Here is a 25,596-nt window from a genome sequence, read left to right as displayed (position 1 = left end):
TTAATTAGCTTGTTTCTTTTCCTCTCTCTCTGTTTTTATTTTAAGAACGAAGGAAGAAATTAAAACGTGTGGAACGTGTGGCCATCGGTTTCGAACCGAGCTGCTTTTACCCAAAGGTAAGGGGAGAAGGCTGCAATCCCGCTATGATGTGGAGGCCCGTTGAACCCACAGGATGAAGGCGGAATGATTTCCTGTGTATCCTTGGACAAGCAGCCCTTAAGGGGATGTCCGCACAGAGATTAAAATTTTGCCCTATGGCTGATCGTGGCCAGCAGTCCCTGTAAGTTGTGTGCTTGTGCAGCTGCTCAGGAGAAATACAGATGCTGCCCGGCTGAATAGCAGGGTGCCCACAGCTAGGTTTTGTGTTGCTATTGGAGGTCACATTTGCACATGTTTCAGTGCACATGGATGGGAAGGATTAAAGGGAGCATTTGTCGTGGCTGGCCAAGGCTCATGGGTCTTGGGCTGTGGGGCTAAAAGTTGCTGTGTAAACATTCAGGCTGGAGCTTTGGGACACTTCCCCATCACATGGTCCCAGTGTTTGGGTTCTAGCCTAAGCCCAAATCTCTACCTGGCAATTTTTCAGCCCTGGAGCCAGCTGCTCTTTGTGTTTGTGCATGTGTATGTGTATTTAATCCCTGTGTAGACATACCCTGAGTCATCTTTCTGTGCTGTGCTTCCCCATCTGTACACTGAGATGCTAATACTTCCTGGGTGTGTCTAGTCTATGGTGATGGAAAGTTGTTTGGGGCAGGAACTGTCATTCCCAGTGTTTGCCTAACTCAGTGGCACCCTCGTCTCAGTTGAGTCTTCTAAGAACATGACAGTCATCAGATAACCATGGGCCACTGGTTACAACAAACACATGGCCTGGGAACCGGGACGCCTATTTTTCTGTAGTTTCCTGACCTGTGAAAGGCCTGACAATACAGTGTTCTACAATCTGTCGTTTGTGGGCAGCTTCCCCTTGTTAAGAGCTGCTGCTAATAAACTCCCAGTTTTTCTCAGTAATGTTTTCCCCACTGTGACTAGGCAGCCAGCTCTTGCTGGTCCCTGGCTGTTCCCTTATGAGCAGCATGTGTCCCTGCTTCTCCGCCTCACATGTTCTGCACAGATCTACAGCTGGTAGAAGCTGTCCTCGCTACACTGAAATCAATGGACCTGTGCCCATTGGCCCCGGCTGAGGCTTGCCTCCGTTGTGAGGAGTGAAGGTGCCAGTGGGGTGCTGTGCTGGGGTTTCCTCCAGGACTGTGGCCTGGGGGGCTGATGTCTCCTTCTCTTTCCTTACAGTTCCCAGCGACCTGCAGGTTCCGCAGCCCCCGCCTCCTGCTCGCTATTATGTCACTAGCTATGGGACTACAACTTTCGGCCCTAGCAGCATCCACGTCAATCACCAGGTAATGTGGCTTGACCTTGTGTTTGGTTCTGGCACATGGAAGCAGCAACCCACCCACCCCTCTCCTGACTGGATTTTTCACTTGGAAGAGGGAAACGCTGAGCTATGCACAGCACCTTAGGGTATGTCTATACTGCCACCCTAGTTCGAATTAGGGTGGCTAATGTAGGCATTCGAAGTTGCAAATGAAGCCCAGGATTTAAATATCCCGGGCTTCATTTGCATCTTGTCGGGCACCGCCATTTTTAAATCCCTGTTAGTGCAGACTCTGTGCACATGACACGGAGTAGGTAGTTCAAATTAGGCTCTCTCCTTGTTCCACGAGGCGTAACGGTAGTTCGAATTAGAGAGCCTAATTCGAACTACTTACTCCGTGCCGCATGTAGCCACAGGCACGGAGTCCGCACTAACGGGGATTTAAAAATGGCGGCGCCCGGCAAGATGCAAATGAAGCCCGGGATATTTAAATCCCGGGCTTCATTTGCAACTTCGAATGCCTACATTAGCCACCCTAGTTCGAACTAGGGTGGCAGTGTAGACATACCCATAGAGACAGGCTGAGGTTTGGCTGCTTTGATTTTATTCTAATGATTTTCATAGAATACTAGAACTGGAAGGGACCTTGAGAGATCAAGTGTACTCCTGGCAGGACCAGGCACCCGATGTAGGCCATGCCTGAGAGGTGTTTGTCTAACCTGGTCTTAAAAATCTCCAATGATGGAGATTCCACAGCAATTTATTTCAGTGGTTAACCAGCCTAGCAAGAAGTTTTCCCAACCTTGCTGCAATTTAAACCCATTGCCATTGCTTCTTGTCCTAGCAACAGGAGAATAATTTTTCTCACTCTTCCTTGTAACAACTTCCAAATACTTGAAAAAGGCTATCGTGTCTCCCTTGCCTTCTCTTTTCTAGACTAAATGAACCCAGTTCTTTCAATCTCCTCACAGCTTGTGTTTTCTAGACCTTTAATCATTTTTGTTGCTCTTCTCTGGACTCTTTCCAATTTGATTCCTGAAATGTGGCCCCCAGAACTGGACACAGCATTCCAGTTGAGGCCTAATCAGTGCAGAATATAGCAGAATTATTTCTTGTGTCTTGCTTACAACACTCCTGTAAATACATCAACAACGTTTGCTTTTTTAAAAATTTAACAGTATCACACTATTGACTTATATTTTGCTTGTGGTCCACTATGACCCCCAGATCCTTTTCTGCAGTCCCCCTTCCTAGACAGTTGCTTTCCATTCTGTATGTGTGCAACTAATTGTTCCTTCTTAAGTGGAGTACTTTCCGTTTGTCCTTATAGAATTTCATTCTATTTACTTCATACCATTTCTCCAGCTCGCTTTTCAGGATAGGGTTATAATTCAACCAATGTTCTCTAAGTTGTTGCATCCACATGTGGAATATATTTTGTTATGTGCGCCAAGGAACATGCAGATGTGCACCACCAATAGAAGTATGCTGTCAGCTGTGAGTGCTCTGCCAATTAGATGGGCGGCACCTGAATCCCTCCTGGGCAGCTGCCCAAGCACTTAGCTTACAGGGAACACTGCTTACAACCCCTCCCAACTTAGTTTTGCCCTGTTGTTGAGTGAAGTAGTGCTCCAGGGACTGTATACTTCTCACATACCCTCGGGTTGCTCTGGTTGTCTGATAAAACAATGTTTGTTTTTTTTCCCCTAATCAAATGGGGTTCTGAACTGAAACTCCAGACGGCCAAATACTCCCAGAATTTGGCTGCTTCTATGTCAAGTTTTTTTGCTTCCTTGCAATAGAGGCTGCAGCTCTGATGTTACTCACTGTTTGTCTTATTTCAGAGCATCTTGGACAAATAACTGGGCCTGCCCAAGAGAGCTTCACTAGGAAGGACTTTCTTTTAGCCAAACCACTTAGCTTAGCGGGGCACTCAACACGCTATCTTGTACGTGCTCTAAACAGCAAGATGCATTTGGCTGTTTGCAGTGTGTGTAATGGTGCTATGACACAATAAACAATTTCCATCTGCTGACAGGCTATGGAATGTCATTTTATTTACATGGACAAGAGGGAGGGGTTCTCTTATCTATGTATCAGCACAGGCTGAAAGAGAAATGTGAACAGAGTTTCATTCACAGCAGGAGCTGAAATGTTTGCATTACCCAGCATATGAACAAAACATGGGCACAAAGTATGAAAACTGACCTGGTGTTAGAACAGAACATAGTGTCACCTTAATTACAATTCTATGAAACATTTCTTAAATCAACATGGAAGGAGACTTTCAAATATTCTTATACCTTTAATATTAGCAGCTGGCGCCAAAGCCCATTGAAAGCCTTTGGAAAGTCTCCTGTTGATTTTTGGATCAAGGCCTGGTTTCTTCAATAAGAAACAGATCTCACTCCCGTTAGGCCACATCTTCACTCCATGGCAAAATAGACACTCCCTCGATTGATCTTCTGGAGTTCGATTTAGTGAGTCTGGTTAAGACTTGCTAAATTGAACTCAGAGGGCACTTTGCCCAGCATCCAGTACTCCTGCCCTTGCCCTGAGTAAGGGAAGCCAACAGGAGCATTTGTTCCCATTGGCCTCCTGCTATGGGGACATTGCCAAGCTTGGCTTAAGGTAAGACTACTCTAGCTACATATTCTATATAGCTGGAGTTGCATACCTTACACTGAGCTGCCGGGTGAAGTGTAGATCTGGTCTTAATGAAAACCTTCCAGGTCTTCCAATTTGCTGAAAGGATTGTTTGTAGCCGGAGCAATGTCAGCTCACAATCCCCGAGAGAAGCAGCCCATTTATGCCATCACGTGAGAGAGAGCAGTAATTAACCAAATATCAAACAGTACAATACAAAAATCTACATTTAATTCTCTCTCACACCCTGCCAGACAACAAGAGAAATCTAGGCCATCACCTCAATGGCAGGACACCTATGAATGCAGCAGAGCCAGGATTTCACCTTTTGTAAGGAATGCTGGGATCTGTCAGTGCAAATTTTTTGGGAAGACCTGCTCCCCGGTTTCACCCCCCCCCCCTTAAAATGCCCTCAGCTGGTTGAAGAAAAGATAGAGGCTGAGCCAGAGGTGAAAGTAAGTGGGTGCGCAGCTCTGGCAAGAGCTCGCTGAGCCGTGGGAAAAAGCCGGCAGGGACCTGGGTTGCAATAGGACAATGCCTGTAAGAAAATTTAAGTTACTTTCACCACTGGGCTGAGCCTTCCTGGAGGTTTAAATAGAAAAAACAAAACAAAAAGAACTCTCTCGCCCTCCCCCCCCAAATTTGTAGCTACTTTGAAACACAGACTGACAGCTCTCACGGTCAAGATGACAGGTATAAGCAGCCTTTAAGGAAAACTAGGAAGCAATCAGAGCTGCTGGTGAGGGGTCCAAGTTCTGCCCGTGCACACAATACCCCAGTGGACTGGCACTTGTTAATCGTCTCACCTCACCCTCAATGCAAGAAGTGTCAAGGTACATAAACTATAACTATTCACACTAAACAGAGACACTGTGGGAAGGCACAAAGAGGCAGATACGGGCATCATCTCCCTCTTGTTGCTTTCCATAGCTGCTCAGCACTCAGATACCATGGTGATACTAAGGTGTTTCAGCCCCAATCACAGTTAAGCTAGGCCATGAAGGGGCCTGAAAGCTAACCGCTGTAGCTGCTTTTGAAAGGAAACGTTCTCTACGTGCGATGTCCGTTTCACACAGTTCACCTGCCACTGACCAGACTGCTGAGTAACAGCTGTGTTGTTGAGAGTCCACAGCAGCAGGCTTCTCCATACTAGGCCAGTGATGGGTATGAGCCCTATTGGCTTGTGAACCCTCCTGCTTCAATAATGTGATTGCACAACATCAAGGTAGCAACTAGTGCCATTATTGAAATGGGCAAAGCACTTGTGGCAGCTTTATTTTGTCTGGGGGGGGGGAGAAAATCTTATGTTCAATTGGTTGCCAAGAGTGGAGAAGGCTGCTCTATCACCATAACATCTGAGTGCCTCTCAGGCATTTAGCCTTGCGCCCCTCCTGGAAGGTAAAGGAATTGTCCCCATTGTTCAGATGGGAACAGCAAGGCCCAGAGGCAGTGACTTGCCCAAGGTTACGAAGGAGGCCGGTGGCATAGCAGGGATTGAACTCAGTCTTGCTGAGTCCTAGTGCAGTGGCTAAGCCACAAGGCCACTTCTCGTCTCACCCACGTGTTTCTGGATAGAAGCAAGTGGATGCGAGTGGGCGGGGGAAGGCGGAAATGTTTTCCGATATAGGCCAGTCAGGCAGTGACCTCGGCAAAGACTGGCCAATGCGCCGCTCCCACAGGCAGATCGTATCCGAGGAGTCTGGCTGGGAGGGGAGGTGGTTCAGTCAATCTGCATGGCGTATTGCTCAAGGAGGTCATACAAGCTGTTGAAGGAGCTGGACATCTGGAGGCTCAGGTTCCCACTGTTGAGGGACGAGGCACCCTCCTTCAGCACCGCTTCATAGAAATATTCACAGAACTTGGGCACCAGCTGCAGGAGGAACATATATCCCTTAGGAGGCGCGCCAGGGCACGGTCACATGGCTACTCACTGCCTCTCCAACGAGCCACATGAATGGCCCTGTCAGAGCCTCCGTCTGTTCCCCTGCTCCAGGGGGTAACTGCCGGGGGGGGGGGGGACGCACTGTTAGCGCTGTCTAAGGGCATCTCTCAGCTAAGTCTGGCAGCCCGATTCAGCCCTGCGCTGGCTACCCCGTCCTGTGTCACACTTTGCAGACACACAGAACGGCCAGGGGGTGGTCTAGGGATGTAAGCAAGTAGTCAAGTATTCAACTACCCAGTAAGCCTATGCTCACTGGGGTGTCAAGTCCGTCTACTCGCTCCCCCACTCCCCGCTTGTACAGAGGCAGCGGTGGGGGAAAACAGGAGCCAGTGCTGGAAGGAGCTAGCTTAAAAGCTGGCTCTTCCCAGTGCCACCTGGACTGCTGCCTCTATCAGAGGCAGTCAGGGGGCGGGGTAGGGGGAGGCTGCCGTGAAGCAGCGTCTGGCTGTGAAAGGCCAGGGCTCACTGTGGGCACAGCCTGCTCTCGTGACAGCCTGGGCTGGCCGTGGGCAGGGGCTGCTGGACCCAGCTCGCACTGGTCCAGGACTGCTACGCCTCTGCATTTTAAATCCAGTAAGAGCCGGGCAGCTCTGACTACATTCACAGCAGAGAGCGGCAGCAGTCCTGGCTCTGTCCCGGCTCTCGCTGGTCTGGGACCTACCCCCACTGTGGCTCTGCAGTGTGAACGTCGTAGGAGTCGAGCTGCCTGTGCACCCGGCTCCTACTATGTTTAAACTGCAGAGCTGCAGCAGCGGTAGCTTCTGGACCGGCGCGAGCTGGGACTGCGCGCCTTCCCTTATCGACTAATCGTGTAGTCAATACAAATTATATCGACTATACGATGTGTCAGTTGCCTGCCTCTTAACATCCTTAGCATCATCGGCCTTGCCACAGCCACTCTGTGCCTGGCCCACCTCTTCCTTCCTTCAGCTTGCACTCTGCAGCCCGGGGGCTGGGAAAGCAGCATCGGGCTGGCTCTGTGCCCAGACTGGCGGGGGTTTTCTGTACTGGGGCTATTTCACAGAAGGCCCTTAGGCCTCAGCTGTTGCCCTGCTGGATCAGTCTAGGTTCTTATCTTGGTCCCCCCCACAGTAGTGTCAGAGTGCCAAGCTGCATGCGTTTCCCTGCCTCTGACAGCGGCTCAGCTGCCCTGGGGCAGCCATTGCCAGGGCTCACTGGAGGGGAATCTGGGCTGTCAAAGGGGACCAAGAACTAAGCTAGGCAGAGATGCTTAGTTGCTCTTCCAGGTCTGTGCAGCGGTGGGACAGAGGACCTAGCCACACCACAAGTGGGGAATGGAGGTTCAGTGGGTGGGGAAAATCTCTCCCCCTGCTGATTACCCAGGAACCTCGCCTCAAGCACTCCCCACTCCCCAGCTACACCAACCCATGGCCTTGCCGTGCAGGGGCGCAGTCTCCTAGCGGACGGTCGTTACCACTGAAGTCAGTGAAGCTGGCCGTCAGCGACTGACCATCCCGCCAGAGACTAATGACGCTTGGCTTTGATCTCAATGCTTCCGGCTCACCTTTACCAGGATTAACAGGGTCTCCTTGGGCTTGGATTTGGAGAAGCACTGCCCAAAGCAAAGGTAGATGGTGAAGTCGGGAGATGCAGCCCTTTGTTGCTTCTTAAAATCCAACAGCTCTGCAAAAGGAACAGGCTGGTTTCAGCAGCGTGGGGACAGGGCGGGAAAGGCATTGGGCTTGCTGGACTAAATGAACTACCCTGGGATGTTTAGGAGATGGCGGCCATGAGAGGAACTGTCTGGGGCTCCTTCACCCTTGCTCGTGGCCTTGGCTCTCCAAAGTGCTGAGGCAAAACTTGGGAGTCCAGTGCTTATGCAATCTGGTGACTCATGATCAGGCTGCATGCCTCCACCAGATGGAGCCCCGTTGTACAAGCACATGGTAAATAATGTCCCTTGGCATTTTCTCAGCTAATGTAACCACTGCCTGCGAATCTGGCCCCATGGAGTCAGGGCCCTGGCCCCGGGTGCAGCCTCACCTTGTAAGAACACGTCATAGTCGAATATCTCGGTCTCCATGTCGCGGGGCAGCGGCTTCAATTCGGGGTTCTGAGCCAGGATGGCTAGCTGCCTGGAGAGGGCCCAGAAGACCTTGCATTTATTCAGGCGCTTGGCATAGATCTTCTTATGCTTCTGCTCCAGCAGCAGCCCTATGTTCTGGAGCAGCTGCCTGGTGAACCGGACCTGCTTCTGGTCGGGCAACTCATCGGGGCTTGGGAAGTGGACCACGTGCGCACAGCCCGGGACTACGGTAGGGTCTTCATTGTTGTATGTGAACAGGCAGCTGCGGGTGGCCACCTGCACCTGGTGAAGCGGCTTCCCTCGGTAATAGACGGTGACGTCCATGTGGGGGAAAAAGGGGTCTGCAAGAGATGAGGGAAGGCTTGGTCTCTAGAGGGGGGGACCAGCAGGCGCTGTGCTCTCTGGTTCCTAACAGGCTGCTCTCCAAGGCCCCGATCTAAAGAAGTCAGTGAAAACGCTTCCATGGATGGACCTCAACGGGTGCTGGATTAGCCTCTGACATGCTAAGTCCAAAGTCCCCCCATTGGGAGTCCGCTGCCGTTCCACTGCGACTGCTGGAGTGCTAGGATGCCCTGCCACCCCTGCAGCTGGTGCCCGCTTTTGAAGAGAGCCAGGCCCTGTGAACCTCAAAGAACGCTCTCGATCCACCTCCAGAAGCAGAGATGGGGCTGCTGAGATGTGGATAGGGTGTAGGGATGTTAAATATCGGTTAATTGAATAGTCGATTAACCTCACGAATTCCTACTGGTTACTTGACTATTCTATAGTCCCTGGGGTGGGGCTGGCAACCAGTGCACTCCGGCCCCACTCCCGAGGAGCACCCTGCCACTCCATGCTGCTGCCTCTGTATCAGAGGCAGCAGCATGGGGTGCCAGGTGGGAGCTGGCCCATGAGGGGATCCAGTTTAAAAACCAGCTCCCCGTATCGACCAGCTGCTTGTCACCCTGCGCTGCTGTCCGGGGGCGGGTGGGGGGAGGGAAGACCCAGAGCTCCTGTACTCAGCATGAGCCGAGCTGCCTGCCTGGCTCCTAATACACTTTAAATGCAGAGCCACAGCGGGGGTGGGTCCTGGACCCAGCACAAGCCAGAACTGATCCGGGCTGCTAAAAAATGTACGGGGCAGGGGAGAATGCAGGTAGGCGATAGCATTAACCTATAAGCTTTTGCTTATCAGTTAATTGGTTAAACGACTACACTACTACATCCCTGTGGAGGTGTCTATTTCACACCTGAAGCAGAGAGGTGTGAACCTGCGTCAGAAGAGAAAAGGGCCCTCTAATGTAGGGGCGAGGTGAGTCTTCAGGACCAACAGTTGCATTTTCTTAAAACGGCTGCCTCGGTTCTCTTGAAGAGGAGAGCAGCGGGGGGAGCAATGTGCTCAGGGCAGGCAGCTACCATGGCATCACTGACCTGTATTGTTCTGCAGCGGGGCTGGGCTGGGCGAAGGAATCGGCTGTTCTGGGAGAGGAGCAGCGGGATGGGTGAACCTGTTCTGTTCCATCACTGTTGGGGCTGCCCACTGACTCGCTGGCTGCTGATAACCACTGTCTCCTGGGCCATTGGGCGTTTGATAGATCACTGCGTTTCCTGCAGGCGCTTCATGCAGGAACGTGCTTTGAATGTCCATGTGGTTATCATAGCGAGGGCTCCCCTCAAACAGGGCTTCTGCTGTGAGGGAGAACAATGGGCTTGTGAGATGGCTAGGCCATAGCAAAGGCATTAATTTCTGCTCAGATCAGCTCTTCTCGCATACTCTGCTCCATGTGTCTAACTGGCCCTTGAGTTCATCCCACTCAACACGGTGTGGTCTTCCAGGCTGTCCCATACCTGCGACCCACTACTGGCTACAGACCTGATTCAATGCTCACTGATATCAATGGGAATCTTCCAGGTCTAGGACTACTTCCACTGACTTTAGTAATGTGGGACCAGCCCTCAAATCACTCACTCTTCTCAAACCCCCCTACCCCCCGGCCGAAAACCCCTGCTTGGACTCTGTTGTCCACAATTGTTTTTACATTTAAAGAGAAGAAAACATAGTTCTGCACGAACAGCACCACAGCTCAGTTCTGCTTTTGCAGCCTTCGTGTTACGAAGGCTGCAAGCTCTTTGAGACAGTGAGTGTCTCCCCACCGCACATCCCCTGCTGTTGCAATATGAATAACTATAAGGGATCGAGGGATCTTTTAGATCTAGCAAAGAGCCAGTGAGGGGCTAACTGGGAGCAGAGCTCTTTTGGAGAACCAGCTTCATGTATGGGATCAGTTGGCAATTATTTTTAAGCAGTTTTCGATTTAAGTTCTCACAGCTGTTGAAAATTAGCGGGGGGTGGAGGTTGGACAGCAGGGCAGGCCAGATTTCAAAAAGCTAAAGCTTCATAACTGTTAGAACCTATATATTCGATATCATGGGTCAAAACAGACACAGGCCATAACTCTAAGCCAAATTCTAGTAGGTTAGTAGGCAGAGTTATAAAAAAAAATGCTGCTTATCTGCACATTTCATTTTGTAAAGATGGAACTTTTATTCATCGGTGGGGTGTGCGCATGGAATAGACCTTGACTGATTAAAAATCGAACCTGTCGAAGCCAAGGGAGCACACTCCTTTGCTGTGGGAAGGATGGGCCCAGTGACCCACAAGCATTTTCTGCCCCAAGTGCCTGCATGGGTGATATGCTGGTTTAAACCAGCCAGTGCTTTTTTGGTGGCGATATACTGACCGGCATTATTAAGCAGCTGGCTGATGCCTGGAACGGTGCTGTGTGGGAGGGGCTGCTGTAGAAGTGAGGCAGCAGAAGGGTCATATCCATTCTGCATGGGTTGGGTCTCTGCTTGGGTTTGGGTCACCCACTGGCCAACTGATTGGTGATAGTTCTCCACTGGTCCATTTGCTGCTCTGCTCCCGGGCTGGTGGTAGCCGTCTTGGCCAAGGTGATGGTTTGGATAGCCATGGCTGTCTTCATACGGAGCTTCCTCTGCTGGGGGAAAAAAATCTCAGCGTTACTCAACTTGGTGAAGCACGCTAGTGAGACAACTCAACAGCTGCGGCGCGGGGGCTCTCACCTTTTGGAAATGCTGCAAGACAAAGCTTTGCCATTGCAATGCCCTTGCAGTACTGACCACACCCTACGCTTCCCAATCTTGCTTTCAGGAATCCCAACCCGGAGAAGAGATGGATTCCATTGCTATTGGCTGACCCGTACTTTGGAGGGCTCAACCCCCACAGTGGTACCACACTCAAGGTGGGCGGGTGTGGGGCCCTTGCAGCCCATTGCTAGCTCAGGTCTGGGCTCGGTGTAGGCAGGGTGAATGACCCCGGGCGTGTGTCTTAGTTTTAGAGAAGTGGTGCCAGAGCATCCCAGCCAGCTGATACAGAGAGGGCGAGGAGGTCCCAAGCAATAATTTGGTGCTCTAGCCACTGCTGAGCCAGGCATGAACCCTACTCAGAAGGACTCCCACGGCATCCCTAACCCATCTTGCTCCAAAACCATCATGCACAACCCCCCCAAAATCCCCCTTTCCCCTACTGGCCTCTATTTGCCTTCTGATTTTGAGCCTCTGGAATTCATGGTTTCAAGCTTTTCCCTACAACTGTGAGGGCTAGAAACTCCCCCTCCCCATTTTTAAATGAAAGATGGGAATCTCATGTAATCACATGACTCCAAGAGCTGGTACTTTACTGCACGGTATCAAATAGCCAAGGAGTCAGTGGCAACACTCCTGCGTAGGGATGTTAATTAGGTAACCGTGTAACTGCTCAAAAGTCTCAGTGATTATGTTGTGGGCTCTGCAAAATAAGCTTTATACTCTTAAGGAGCTGGCTGCCACCCTGTGCTGCTGTCTCTGATAAAGAGGCAGCAGCCAGCTCCCGGTACACACTGGCTTATGTCCACCACCTCGCTCCTAGGGAGCTGGCTGCAGTACTGCCTTCCAGCCTCACTCCCAGGGAGCCTGCTGCTGCACCATGCTGCAGACCCTGCTACAGAGCCCACAGTGCAGGATGGCAGCCATCTCCCCAGACGTGGAGCCAGGAGCCGGCCGGTAACTTAACGGTGATTGATAGGCCCAGGCCAATCGGGTAATCCTGTTACATCCCTGCTCCTGAGAGTGGGTAGCACGGTTCCCTTATGGGGGGGTGCCCAGCAGGAGCCAGTCAGCACAGCTAGCTCCTAGACTTCCTCCCAGCAGAGGGCATGCCCAGTGGGGGCGGGGAGGTCACAAATGGGGTTCTAGCCTATGACCCATGCTAGGGCAGAGTCTCAGAGGCAGAGCTGGCTCTTGGCTTTCCTTTCCGCTGGGCTGCCCTGGGTGACTGTGGGGAAGGGGAGTAAATCCTTTGCCAGGCTCTCCCCACCGCCTCACAGGGAAGCAGGCGGCGGAGCATCCTCTGTCCTCTGCAATGCAGCCGGCAGCCAGCAGAGGTGCTGCTGAGCAGCTGCAGGAGGGGAGGGACAGCAGCAGCTCTGTGTGCTTCTGGGTCCCACCTGAGCTGCAGCAGGAGTTGCCATCACCTGCCAGCTGCTGCAGTGATTGCACAGCAAACGCTCAGGGACCTGTGGCCCGGGAGAACCCAGTGCACATTTTCTTCTAGGGGAAGTTGCCCTGGGGAAGAGGGGGCACAATGGCCCTCGAGGGCCAGAAGGGGGCACCCCTGCTTTCTAGATGCTCTTCAGTCCTGATGCGTGAAGGCCACACAATAGCCTGCCACTTAGTTTCTGAGCTGGAGCAGCTGCTTATCTGGATTCCTCCCAGACACTTCCTTGCAGCACGTCAGCTTTCTGGCTGGTGCGGCCCTTTTCGGCTGTTTACTCCCTGCACCGTGGGAGGCTCTGCTGGCTCCTAGACTTCATCCCAGCACTGGACATTCCGGGTGGGAAAAGGAGGAAGGTCACAGCTGCAGCTCTAGCCTGTGGCTGGTGCCAGGGCTAGACCCATTAAGAACCACTGCTCTAGCTGAGAAGTCCCAGAGGGGTAGCCATGTTAGTCTATAACTTTAAAAAAAACCCTTAAACGAGTGGTCCTATAGCACTTCAGAGACTAACAAAAAGAACCATAGATAAGATCATGAGCCCACTTCCTCAGATGAATGGAGCATAAGGCACAGAGGGACAAATATACAGCAGAAAAAGAGGGGAGAGGGGGAGGAGAAAAACCCCCTGTCAATTAGAATGTCTGTGTAAATGAGGCTAATAGTGTGGGCTGTAAGTGTCCGATTCTTAGCTTTTGATGTCATTTGGGTGTTGAATATAACGGCCCATCCAGGAAATGTCTTTGTTTTAGCCTTGCACATGAGAGAGGTGGGCAGGGTCCCCACATCCCTGTAATACAAAGGGGTTGTCCTGCTGCTCCCCTCCCAACACTTTTGACCAGCACAGTAGGGGAAGTCAAGGAAAGCCAGTGGTATTATGAAATGGGGACAGGTCTGCTCTTTGGGGCCTCAGCTTACCTGAGCGGGGATCTAAGCCTCCATCCAGAGTCCATGCCGGCTGCTGCTGCCTGCAGCTATTCTGGGTTAAGTTGCACTGCTGCAGAACCCACTGGAGTGTGTCGGGGCTGCATTGGTAGCCGTTTGGTGCGGCGTTATCAGTGGTATAGCCATTGGGCGCATTCCTGCCAGGATCGTAGGCCGGCCTTTTGTTCGGCATGCTGTCCAGCTCTGTGAAGCAGCAAGCGCAGAGGATGGTCTCAATCACATGCATTTCTCTGAGTGTCGTTTGTCCTTTTTTCCCCCCCACACCTCCCTCTCCACCTCCCCCCCCCCCTTCACCCAAACCTGCATGGTGGGAGCCAGCAATAGCTCTGTCTTGGCCTACAGGTTTTGACTAGGACCTCCCCACGCTTGGCCAATGTGAGCTGGTGGGGGCATGACACTGTTCACCAAGTCTGTCTCCCCACTGACCTCAGCACCATGGCTGGACCTGGTAGGGGTTCTTTGGCAGAGTTAGTGCCACTGACCCACCAAACTAGAAGGCAGGGTTTCTGATCGCTGGGTTAGAAACGGATCTTGAATAGGCTGGCTTAAAAGGCAAGTGGACCCCAGTGTGACTGCTGGGCGCGGAACCTGAACTGAAGTCAGCAAAGTTTAAACTCGACTACTTACTCGAGCTAAGGTTTAATCAGCTCTACCATATTGTTTGTTCCCTCACTCTTTCCCCAAGCACCCTCTCACCTTCCTAAGAATTAAACACAGCACAGCCCTTCCCCCAGAATTGCAGACAAGGTGGGAAAGGACTAGGACACAAGGGCCTTACATCAGTGCTTGTCTCCCTCAGGATAACTTCCTAGCTAGTGCATCCTGCTTCCTGCCCCAGGGCATTTGGAAATGCTGATAGATTCAACCAGGGTGCTGGATGAGTCAATGGCTGAACCGGGAAGAGAACCCAGGTTCCCAACTCTCAATCAGTTCCCCAAACCACTAAGCCTTCAATAAGAGGTACCATTCAATGAACAAACAATGGAGGAGCACAAGGCTGTGTCAAGTTTGAGAGACAGATGGAAAAAAAAATGGTTAGGTGAAGCCATTTTAATTCCAAGTTTTAAGAGAATGCTGCACCGTGGTTTCTATTCTGTGTTGTATCATCTAGAATTCAATCAATTTATATTTAACACGCTATTAGCCACTAACTTACCTTTGAGAGGGTTTTCCAGGGACAAAATCTCCATGTCTAATTCTATCTTCTGCTGCAAAACAAAGCACAGGAGACCATTTTCGGTTTACCGGATTGGATTCACCACAGCAAGAGCCAGATACAAAGTGCATCCATGAAGCAACAGCCTGCCAGTTTGCTGGGCATTTCTCGTCACCCCAAAGAAGCTTTGACCCGTGAAGTGGATTTCAGGCCTGGCCTTGCTCTGTGGCTACACTTTCCGCATCCTGGTGTTCCAGCAGAAACATGAGTCCCTGCTAGTGCCAGCCCTGGCCAAGGAGAATAGCTTGTGTGCATTGGACATAGCCAAATATGCATGTGCCCTGACTTGAGGAAGCATCCAACAGAGAGAAGGGGGCTGAGAACCTGCTTGACACAGAGGTAAGCACCCCTGTGGCAAATCAGAGCTTTCTTTACGGACCTGAGGGCTATGCTGGCATCAGGTGGCTGGAACAGAGTAGGATCCAGGGGCCAGATTCTCACCTGATGTGAATTAATGTATTTCTACTGCAGACTCTTGCCAGGGTCTTGGGCCTGCATGAGACAGCTGCACCAGTTTAAGTTACAACTGATTTCAGCTCAACTGGTACAAACAACTGGGTGGGACTTATTGCAGTTTAACAGTAAGTTATTTTCAACTCATTCCCAGCTGACTGAAGCTTAAACCAAATCAACACAGAAGCCTCCAGCCAAGAATTTGCCCTGGTTTCGTTTAATTGATTTTGAATCAGAGCCTTAGTAAAATTGGTGAAACTCTTTCCTGTCTACAAGAGACAGAAGGTTCCTGGAAGAGCTGGATGGGGAAGAGGATAGTCTGAACGTGTGCATATTTTCATGCCAAAAATTCAAACAGGTAAATGTTGTTCCCTTCTCCCCTGAATTCACAGTGGGGATGAAAAGGTTCCATTCGTAGCAGACTAAAGCAGTTTCTCACCCATCCAAAAACGTTCATGCTTCTGTGGAAAACTTTTTTCACACAATGACAAGACTGAGTGGACCCTCTCCTGGGACGGCTGCTCAGGATCTAGCACTGTGTGTGTATTTAGATTTGGTGGTGCAAACATGGATCTCTTGCACGAACGAGATGTGTGATCGTTCACCCAGCTGTTTTCCCTGTGGGGTAACTCAGTGTCTGGTCCCTGTGGGGTAACTCCCTGTGACATTGTCTAGAGACACATTCACCTGCAGGGGGCTGGCAGTGATGTAGACGGAGTCAGAACACGGCGGCATGGAATACAGCATGAGCCATGTTTGTTGTGTGAAATGTTATCAGGTTCTGATGATTCCAGGGCAGGGGCACCATCAGCCTCTGCAGGCCCCTGGGTGTGTGGGGGGGGGGGCTCAACTTTGCACTTCTGGAAGGGGCGAGGCCACTTCTGTGCCACCAGGAATTTGGCACCCCTCCCCCAGCTTTCAGCACTGCCTGAAGCATGCAGCATTCAAAGGGGCCCAAGGCTCTGGTTGTGGTGGTGGTGGCCAGTAAGTCTAGGCCCTCGGACAACTGCCCTCCCCCAGGGCTCCTCCAAGCAGAACAGTTCCCCAGCTTTTCCCATGCCCAGTTCTGGTACCTGCAGCAGCTGTGGAGTAAGGCAGTGCAGAGGAAGGGCTTCTTTAGAAAGGGGGCTGTTGTTTTCCTCGCTGTCAGGCAGATTGTCTAAAAGACACAGCAAATTACACCGGCACGGGGAGGGGAAAATCCAGCAGTTTTAGCAAATGGAATTTCCAACATGGGGACTTAAACAGGACCCGCAGTTCCAAGAAGTGGGATTTCCTCAGGGTGTAAGGCGCGCATTTTGAAAAGTCACCACAAACTGGGGTTCCCTCAAGCTCTCAGGAGCCCAACTGGGGACACCAAAAGCAGAAAGTCTCCAAAGGGACTGGTGAATTAGGGTGCCCAGCTTGAGACCCTTTAAAAACTCTAATTTCTGGAGGGAAGATTCAGAAAGGGTCTGTAAGCCAGGTCCCTTTGTGGTGTCTCGAGTTGTGCACCAGTTAATGTGTCTAACTCAGAGTTTGGCTCCCCGGGTTGCCGCAGAGCAGAAAGCCACAGCAGTAAGATGTGCCTTGAAAACATCCAGAACTAAGCACCAGGATTATTCCAGCCAGGCCCCCGGCCCTGGTTTTCAAGATTGTTCAGCAGCTCCCATTGATGGAGAACACTGGGAGACGTCTTTTTGGAAAGTACCCCCCCTCTTATTCACCACCCAATGGCCTTTTTAAAAGGCAGTTGCTTAAAATTCCATCTCTCCCATGTGACTGTGTTCCATTCAGACTGGCTCTGGACTGGCTCAGATCAGAGCCAGGCCTATTTGCACCTGCCTTCTACACGTACCTCCAGCATAGTTACTTTTTGCTGTTGGGGCATTAGCTGCTGCCCCAGCATGGGAGTTTGGGCTGATGATTTGATATACTTTGTGGGGGTCCTCGGAGACCTTTGAGTTATCCTGCACCAGCTGAAATTTGTTTGTGCTTCTCAGAGCGCAACGGAAGTTGGTTTTCCACTTGGCGAGATCTTTCACCTTTTCGTTGTACTTTCCGCTGGCGATGGCCCAGGCCTTTCCATAGAGAGAGAGATGGGGGAGAGAAGATCAGGAAAGAGGCATTAGAGAAGGAGAGGGCTGTCAGGGCACTCACGCAGAAAGCCAAGTTCTTCTTAGGCCCCCTAGGGCAGGAGTGGCCAACCCATTCTGGGCAAAGAGCCAAAATAGCAGTGGATCCAGCACCAAGATGTCGAGGGGAACCCGCCCCCCCGACACCACTGCCCCTTAAGAAGGTCCCCGGTCACGTTTGGTCGAGGGAAAAAAAGGGTCTGCCCCTTTAAGAAAATGCATTTAAATGCGTTTTGGGGCTTTTGGGCCACAGGAGGCTCCCCTGCCCAGGTCAGGGCAGGGAGCTGGGAGGAGGGGGCAGCTTACAAGCCACAGGGATGGGGAGGGAGGCTTTGCGAGTCCCCTGGGGGAGGGGGAAGAGCCACATGTGGCTCACGAGCCTCAGGTTGGCTATGGCTGCCTTAGGGCATCAAGGTTGGAAGCTCTCTGTAAAATTCCTTCTGAGCGCTATATTTGCGCCATTGTGTTTTGAAAGGGCCCTGATACTCGCACTGCCAGAACCACAAACATCTGTTCCCTCCCAAACCTCAGACTGCAGTGGCTGAGTAACAATTTCCCTTTGATACTGTGATCCAGGACTAACACGCAACCCCACCACTCCACACTGCACAAAGGTTTAGATCTTGACCCAACCTGCTCCTAGGATGCGGGGGTTCCTGGTGCTGATTTTTTGTCAAGAATTCAGACATGTGCTCTGTCTAGGTACACACAGTCTCTCATCACAGATTTTCTGAGTATGTTGGACAGTGGGTTCAAATATAGAGACTGTACAATGCAGGACTGAGTTAAATGGAAAGGAAAGGTGATCCACAGACTTTTTTCCTAGCATTTCTCATCACCCCCCCTTTTCCTTACATGGTACCCCCCACCCCAATTACTGTTCTGGGCTCATTCATTACTATAGGCTAGTGCACAACTGGTCCATATTATTACTTATTGTATAATGATAGTGTCTGGGGGCTCCATTGTGCTAGACCCTATACAAATATAGAGTGATAGACAGGCTCTGCCCCCAATTGCCTAAGATCTGTTACTCAGCTCAACTCTTTGTAACAAGCTCTTGGCAGTCTGAAAGCGAGATCTGTCTCCTGGGTAACTATTTTTATTCTCCAAGGCACATGCCTGTTGATTCGCTACCACAGGAAAGATCATCAACTTAGGCAGAATCAATAGAGTGTGTGTTTTGGTTTTTACCAAACAGGACACAACAACCACTGCTCACAAACAGGGAGGAATTAGTAGGGGAAATAGAGGTGGGGGGCAAACTGGGAAGCAGTGATCATCAGAGAGTCGATTTCAAGATCCTGGCAAAGAAAGAAGAGTAGCAAAATACAGTCCCTGCACTTCAGAAAAGCAGAGACTTTCCTTCCTTCAAAGAACGGATGGGCAAGATTCCCTGGGGTGCTAACATGAAAGGGAAAGGAGTCCAGGAGAGCTGGCAGTATTTTAAAGCTGCCTTATTTAAGGCACAGGAACATACCATCCTAATGCGCAGTAAGAAAAGTAAACGTGGTAGACGACCATCTTGGCTTAGCAGTGAAATCCTTGGTGAGCTTAAACTCAGAAAGGAAGCTTACAAGAAGTGGTAACTTGGACAGTTGACCAGGGAGGAGTATAAATATATTACTCAAAAATGCAGGGGAGCAACCAGGAAGGCCAAAGCACAATTGGAATTGCAGCTAGCAAGGGACGTGAGGGGAACAAGAAAAGGTTTCTACAGGCATGTTAGCAGTAAGAGGGTGATAAGGGAGGGTGTGGAACCCTTACTGGAGGAGGGAGATAACCTAGTGGCAGATGATGTGGGAAAAGCCGAAGTACTCAATGCTTTTTTTGCCTCTGCCTTCACAGACAAGTTCAGCTCTCAGACTACCGCACTAAGCAGTATGGAATGGGAAGGAGGTGGGCAGCTCTTGGTGGAGAAAGGACAGGTTAATAACTATTTAAAAAATTTGGACATACACAAATCCATGGGGCCAGATTTAATGCATCCGAGGGTACTGAGGGAGTTGGCAGATGTCACTGCAACCATTACCTTTGAAAACTCATGGAGATTAGGGGAGATCCTAGACTATTGGAAAAAGGCAAATGTGGTGCCCATATTTAAAAAAAAAAAGGGAAGGACAATCCAGGGAACTACAGACCGGTGAGCCTCACCTCACCTCAGTCCCTGGAAAAATCATGGAGGGGATCCTAAAGGAATTATTTTGAAGCACTTGGAAAAGAGGAAAGTGATGAGGAATAGTCAACAGATTCACCAAGGGCAAGTCATGCCCGACCAACCTGATTGCCTTCTATGGACATGGGGAAGGCGGTGGATGTGATACACCTCGACTTTAGCAAAGCTTTTGATATGGTTTCTCACGTAATTCTTGCCAACAAGTTAAGGAAGCATGGATTGGATAAATGGCTTGTAAGGTGGACAGGAACCTGGCTAGACTGTCAGGCTCAACAGGTAGTGATCAACGGTTTGATGTCAGGCTGGTGGTCGGTTTCAAGTGGAGTGCCCCAAGGTGCTGTTCTAGGGCCAGTTTTGTTCAACATCTTCATTAATGACCTGGATGAGGGGATGGATTGCATCCTCAGCAAATCTGCAGATGACCCTAAGCTAGGGGGAGAGGTAGATACGTTGGAGGGCAGAGAGAGAGAGAGAATCCAGAGTGACCTGGACAGATTAGAGGATTGGGCAAAAAAAATATCTGATGAGGTTCAACAAGGACAAGAGCAGAATCCTGCACTTGGGACAGAAGAATCCCAAGCACTGTTACAGGCTGGCGACTGACTGGCTAAGCAGAAACTTGGCAGAAATACACCTGCGGATTACAGTGGATGAGAAGCTAGATATGAGTCAGTGTGCCATTGTAGCCAAGAAGGCTATGGCATACTGGGGTGCATTAAGAGACGCATTTCCTGTGGATCTAGGGAAGTTGTTATTCCTCTTTATTCAGCATATGTGAGGCCACATCTGGAGTATTGTGTCCAGTTCTGGGCCCCCCCCACTATAGAAAGAATGTGAAAACATTGGACAGGATCCTGTGGAGTGCAATGAAAATGCTTAGGGGGCTGAAGCACATGACCTACGAGGAGAGGCTGAGGGATTTGGGCTTGTTTAGTCTGCAGAAGAGTGAGAAGGGATTTGATAGCAGCCTTCAACTTCCTGAATGAGGGTGGGGAGGTCCAAAGCGGATGGAGAGAGGCTGTTCTCAGTGGTGACATGTCACAGAACGAGGAGCAATGGTCTCAAGTTGCAGTGGGGAAGGTCTAGGTTGGATATTGGGAAAAACTATTTCACTAAGAGGGTGGTGAAGCAGGGGGATGAGTTACCTAGCGAAGTGGTGGAATCTCCATCCCTAGAGGATTTTAAGTCCTGGCTTGACAAAACTCTGGCTGGGATGATTTAGTTGGGGTTGGTCCTGCTTTGGGCTGGAATCGACTTCCTGAGGTCTCTTCCAGCCCTACAATCCTATGATTCTAACTCTTGCAATTCTCAGTGTTGCCAGCCAGCCCAGCGGCAGCGTTTTTGAGGGCTATTGCTATGTCAGGCTTTGGGAGGGTGGTCTCTAAGTCAAACCCTTCTCTTGGCCCTTCCTAGTGCAGGCTGACACTGGAATTTCCATTCTTCAGGAAATTCTGAAGTTTTGGAAGGATACAAGTATTCTGGAATGCAGCAAAAAAGTTTGAAATTTCTCAGGGACTGAGAATTGATCTGGGAACCTTTCAATTGCCATGTAAACTGCAGTATGTAGAAGAACTCCATTAAAATGTGGACAGTGTGGGAAATTCCAGAAGAGGCAGAAACTCTATTAAGATACATAGAATCAGTCTTTTAAACAGACTGCATTTATTAAAAAAACCAAGCTTCCACACTGTTTGAGTTCCAACTTTGCATCTTGTTTACGAGGAACCACCCTCTGCTTGCAAATATGTTCAGCACATGCAGCCATCAAGAAACTGGATGGGATACTGCAATGGGAACATATTACACACACACACAGGTTACTGGGGTTCTCCCACAGCACTGGCTACTGAATCTAGTCACTATTCCAAGGCTTGGTGTGCATTCTGTCAAGGAACCCTTCTGTGCTTGGATACCCTGGCAGATGCATACTCCATTGCTAGCCAACTACTGCCTAGTGTCACAATGTGACTGCGTTGCCTCCTTAGAATGCAAGGTCATCACACAGTGACACACCATTGTAAGGCAAATGTCACAAAGCAACGTCAGGGCATCCACACTGACCATTTAGTCAATTACTTTTAGTTACTTACCTGGTGTAAATCCAAAGTTATGCCCTTGCCTGGGACTTGCAACTGCAGGAGATGTGGCAGGGACCGTAGGGGAATTGGGGGGAAAAAGAATCATTTTGAATCCTACCTTGAAAATTTTGTAGTCATTAGTGGTGATGTCTCTCCTAGAAGTGTGTTTCCAGGGGATGCGAAACTTCATTTGGGCCTCATTTACCCAGCAGAGCCCTTCGTAGTTTCTACTCTTGATCTGACTGATCAGCCAGCTGGCAAAACGTAATTGTTGAGTCCCACTGTAACGACCAAGACAGAGGTTACAACAGGCCTATTGGTCAGTGACAGACTCAAGACCCACCCCTGCGACCAACAGTGATCAAGGAATATCAGCGCTCCCAGAGAAAGGCTTTGCTGTTCCATCTGTGACAACAGGGCTGAAGAGTGGAGGATCTGACCCACCGGTGTTAGCACCATTCCATCCAAATGCACGGAGTCGGTTTGACAAAACGGGGCTCAAGAGGGTTTGCCATTTCCTGTGCTTGTAGCATAGCAGCCTTCATCACAGGCTGAGGCAACCAGATGCTGATGCTCAGCATCAATTTATTCTTGCAGTGGAGACATGACCTCAAGCTGCTCCTCCCTCCTTAATTAAAAGAACACCTAGTAAGGGGCCTGGCATCCATCCCAAAGTAAGCAGCAGATCACATGAATGACAGCTCCAGTTAGAGTTTCTGGGCAGATATTAGCCAGGCATGGCTGCCTTTGCTGCCCACATGACACCCGCAAAAAAGTAGTGGTGGGGGTAGTGGGATCCGCCTACTTAGGAGGTGTGTTCTCTCAAGCCTTCCAGCAATGGTTACAGCAAGCCTGTGCAGGTTACCCTATCTTTTTATAGCTTGTATAGCTTATCCATGTCACACTGACAGCACCCATGTCAAGACCCACTTACCCCCCATTCTCTGAAGCCGCCATCGCGCAGCCAGTCTCAGGTTAGTTGTGGAAGGAAGGGTGACGGCGTTCACACGTTGCTACTGATGGAATTCTTGCTGACAGACAGGAAACCTCCAAGTATGACCTGTGGAAACCAGAGGGAGATGTCCACAGAGTCTCTCACATTCGCCATTGTGATGCTAACCCAGGAGGTGATTTGGGGTGACACCGAGCCCTCTAAGGGGTGTGCCACGGCAGTGAGAACTGTGTGGCGCTCCACTGCCTGGTAAGAACCCCCAGGAGATACCGGTCTCAGGGAAAAGGAGGGGAGCATGCAGATGGCTTTGCTGGTAGACCAAGTCATTAGGGTTTGCACTGCATCTGTAACCTGGGTGCAGTCCCACAGTGTCTCCCTCTAAGGCTAGGTCTACACTACAGCTTTTTTCTCAGAAAAAGCTATGCCAAATGCACTCCGCATTTGGCGTAGCTTTTTCAGATTTTTTTTCCAGAAGAGGCTTTTCTGAAATTTGGCCCGTCTACATGGGGCCAAATTTTGGAAAATCTCCCTCTTTCGGATGATCCCTTTGACAGGGCTTCTGAAAGTGTGCCTTTGCACTTCTGCAAAAGAAGCAGAAGAGCAAATGCATTCCCTAGATGCGGCAGAGTTTTTCTGGGATACCTCTGGTATCCCAGAAAATCCCCGCAGTATAGATGTACCCTAGGGCTGTGTCTAGACTGGCCAGTTTTTCCCGGAAAAATCAGCCGCTTTTCCGGAAAAACTTACCAGCTGTCTACACTGGCAACTTGAATTTCCGCAAAAGCACTGACTTCCTACTGTAAGAAATCAGTGCTTCTTGTGGAAATACTATGCTGCTTCCGTTCAGACAAAAGTCCTTTTGCGCAAAGCCTTTGCGCAAAAGGGCCAGTGTAGACAGCTCAGATTTGTTTTCTGCAAAAAAGCTCCGATCGCGAAAATAGCGATTGGGGCTTTTTTGCGGAAAAGCATCTGTGCCAATCTAGACGCTCTTTTCCACAAATGCTTTTAACGGAAAACTTTTCCATTAAAAGCATTTGCGGAAAATCATGCCAGTCTAGACGTAGCCTAAGAGTTTATGGTCTAATGGACAATACTCCCGCTGAGGGAACAATACCTAGCATGATGTGCTGGGGTGTTTCTCATACTGCTCCTCTCTGGCTTCCTGTTCCTAACACCAAGAGAGGGGAAGGTACTTGCAGACATGCTGAACCCCCCAGCATACCTTGAGTTAAAGAAAAATCTCCTGCATTTTGTGCAATACTGTACTCTCCACTGTATTCCAATGTTACACAAGAACAGTCCCCCGACCCTATTTCCTTGTTGGTACCCATCTTCAGTAGAGAAGATAGCCAAGCTATCGCAGGACTGTCTTAACACCTGGCTCTTGAGTCAACCTAATCCTGTGACAGCCTGTCCCATCCACGCAAAATCAAATTTCCCTTACTGGGAGCGGAGGTGCTTCTGCAGATGAAGCCACAAGGTATTTGAGTCAGGCGATGTTAGATTCTAATCCTGATGCTATCACTGCCTGCATACCTCTACGTGCATTCGTCCCCCTGTGCCGCAGCACCACCTTTCTAGGCCTCAATTTCCCATCTGTGTAATGGGATCAATGATTCCAACCTATGTCACATACTACTGAGATTCATGAAGTGATTTCCTGAAATGCTTCTGAAAATGTCAATTGCAGTGTAAATGCTAAGTGAGGTGAAAGTAAGTGGGTGCCCCCCAGTGTGCCGCTCCTGCAAGAGCTGGCTGTGCTCCAGCAAGAGTGGAGGTTTGGGGCGGAGGGGGGAGAATGGCATCAGACCCTGACTGGCAGCAGCTGCAGCAGCCCAGCCCTGTCCCCTAACCTGCCATGGGAGGGGTTGGAGATAGCCCCCCATCTGGCTGCAGCAAGGGTAGGAGGATAGGGGGAATAGGCTGGGGTGATCCTGGTTTGGTCCCTATCAGGCTGCAGCTGACTAGCTGCAGTGACCTATTCCTGGCCAGGTAAATTAACCCAGGCCCAGGGCCCCTCCATCCCAGTCCCCTGCCCTGCCTCCTGAACCCTTCCACATACACCCAAGCCCCTGATTTGAGCCCCTCATATACTCCCCACATCTCCAGTCCCTTGTCCTGATGCCCCCACCACACCCCCAGCCCTCTGCCCTGAGCCCCCCATGCTCCACCCCACTCTTAAATTTCTCCAATGTACAATTGTATGGCAATGCCCCCGCCTCACCCCAACCTCTCTTGGCTTGCGACAGGACAATGCCTGTCAGAAATTTAAGTTACTCTCACCCGAGTAAACAACAATAAGTGCAGAGGAAACAATGTAAAATAGCCTAGCTGAGGAAACAACGTAAAATTTCAACACCTACTAAAGCACTGAAACAAAAATGTTACTCCTGCCTCCCTGCTCTGAACTGCAAACAGGCTGCAATACAGCTGAGTAAAGTATTGGTGACTCAGAAAAGGAGGAAGGGGGAAGCCACAGCTGCAGGCTGAATGAAGTATGTGTGTCAGTCATAATATATTTAGCACGTTGAAAGACACATCTGCATGCTTTTCAGGTGAGGATCTCAAAGGCCTCTGCAGATCTAGGTGAACAAGCCTCAGAGCACGTCTGCAAACCACAGGAAAGGAGGAGGAGGAGCGGTATTTGTAAAGCAACAGTAATTGCACAAGAGCGCAGAAAGGCAATGCCTCTAGCTTACATCCTGCAAGTGAATTTGCAGCACTGGCATCAAATGTGACACAAACACACACAACTCCCTACTGCACCAATTACCAAGAAATCCAGCCATCCTTTGCACCCCCTGACAGCCACTCAAACTGCACTATTGTTTCCAGAGAAGCTACTGAAAGCTGCTTTAAGGGATTGTGATTAATCCTGCTTGCTTTTTCTCCCCCAAGAAGCTTCTAAATTTATTTTCCTTTCCCTCCTCCCACTTCTCCCCAGCTCTGATCAGTTAATAGCATCAGTAAAAAAACAGATGTTACCTTTGCTGTTACCAGAGGATGCTACCATGGGATTTGTGAATAGTTGAAATATCAAAGCATTTCCAGCTATGATTCTCCCTTTTATACTCTTCTGTAATATGCTGTCAGCCCAGCTCATTGGCCACAGAGACCCTGGAATCAC

The 25,596-nt window shown here is 50.2% G+C and overlaps 2 protein-coding genes across 5 annotated transcripts in view; one reads left to right on the top strand and one right to left on the bottom strand.

Annotated features, from left to right (window-relative positions):
* The window catches only part of LOC102462677 (malignant fibrous histiocytoma-amplified sequence 1 homolog), a 27,389-nt gene extending 22,078 nt beyond the window's left edge, over positions 1-5,311 (top strand). The window contains exons 9-11 of the mRNA XM_075928264.1: positions 46-116; positions 1,291-1,397; positions 3,217-5,311. Of these exons, the coding sequence (XP_075784379.1) occupies positions 46-116; positions 1,291-1,397; positions 3,217-3,234 (196 nt within the window). The 3' untranslated portion in view covers positions 3,235-5,311. The remainder of the gene's footprint in view (positions 1-45; positions 117-1,290; positions 1,398-3,216) is intronic.
* On the bottom strand, positions 3,402-25,596 carry IRF7 (interferon regulatory factor 7). 4 transcript variants are annotated; one of them, XM_075928275.1, is made up of 12 exons: positions 25,455-25,596; positions 22,452-22,577; positions 21,636-21,798; positions 16,987-17,209; positions 16,223-16,308; positions 14,637-14,685; positions 13,454-13,663; positions 10,728-10,985; positions 9,418-9,675; positions 7,965-8,348; positions 7,486-7,604; positions 3,402-5,888 (listed from the first exon to the last, which is right to left on the bottom strand). In XM_075928275.1, exons 2-12 carry the CDS (start codon positions 22,472-22,474, stop codon positions 5,739-5,741), a joined length of 1,923 nt encoding a protein of 640 aa, XP_075784390.1. In that variant the 5' UTR covers positions 22,475-22,577; positions 25,455-25,596; the 3' UTR covers positions 3,402-5,738. The 4 variants fall into 4 exon arrangements, with proteins under 4 accessions (XP_075784390.1, XP_075784387.1, XP_075784389.1 ...); XM_075928272.1 differs by having other exon boundaries at positions 14,637-14,688; positions 25,455-25,595; XM_075928274.1 differs by having other exon boundaries at positions 9,418-9,672; positions 14,637-14,688; positions 25,455-25,595.

This window comes from Pelodiscus sinensis, chromosome 4 (assembly GCF_049634645.1).
Source record: "Pelodiscus sinensis isolate JC-2024 chromosome 4, ASM4963464v1, whole genome shotgun sequence".
Classification (NCBI taxonomy): Eukaryota; Metazoa; Chordata; order Testudines; family Trionychidae; genus Pelodiscus; species Pelodiscus sinensis.
Note: the sequence above shows the minus strand (reverse complement) of the source record. Positions and strands in the feature narration are given on the sequence as shown.

Bases quoted from the DNA above. Each gene is read 5' to 3' on its own strand.
- IRF7 (XM_075928272.1), bottom strand. From the start codon at position 22,474: ATGGCGGCTTCAGAGAATGGGGG. The intron at 16,309-16,986 runs GTACGTGTAGAA...TGTGTCTTTTAG, and splicing joins AAAAAGTAACTATGCTGGAG to ACAATCTGCCTGACAGCGAG. The intron at 10,986-13,453 runs GTAAGCTGAGGC...TTTTTCCCCCAG, and splicing joins AGGCTTAGATCCCCGCTCAG to CAGAGGAAGCTCCGTATGAA.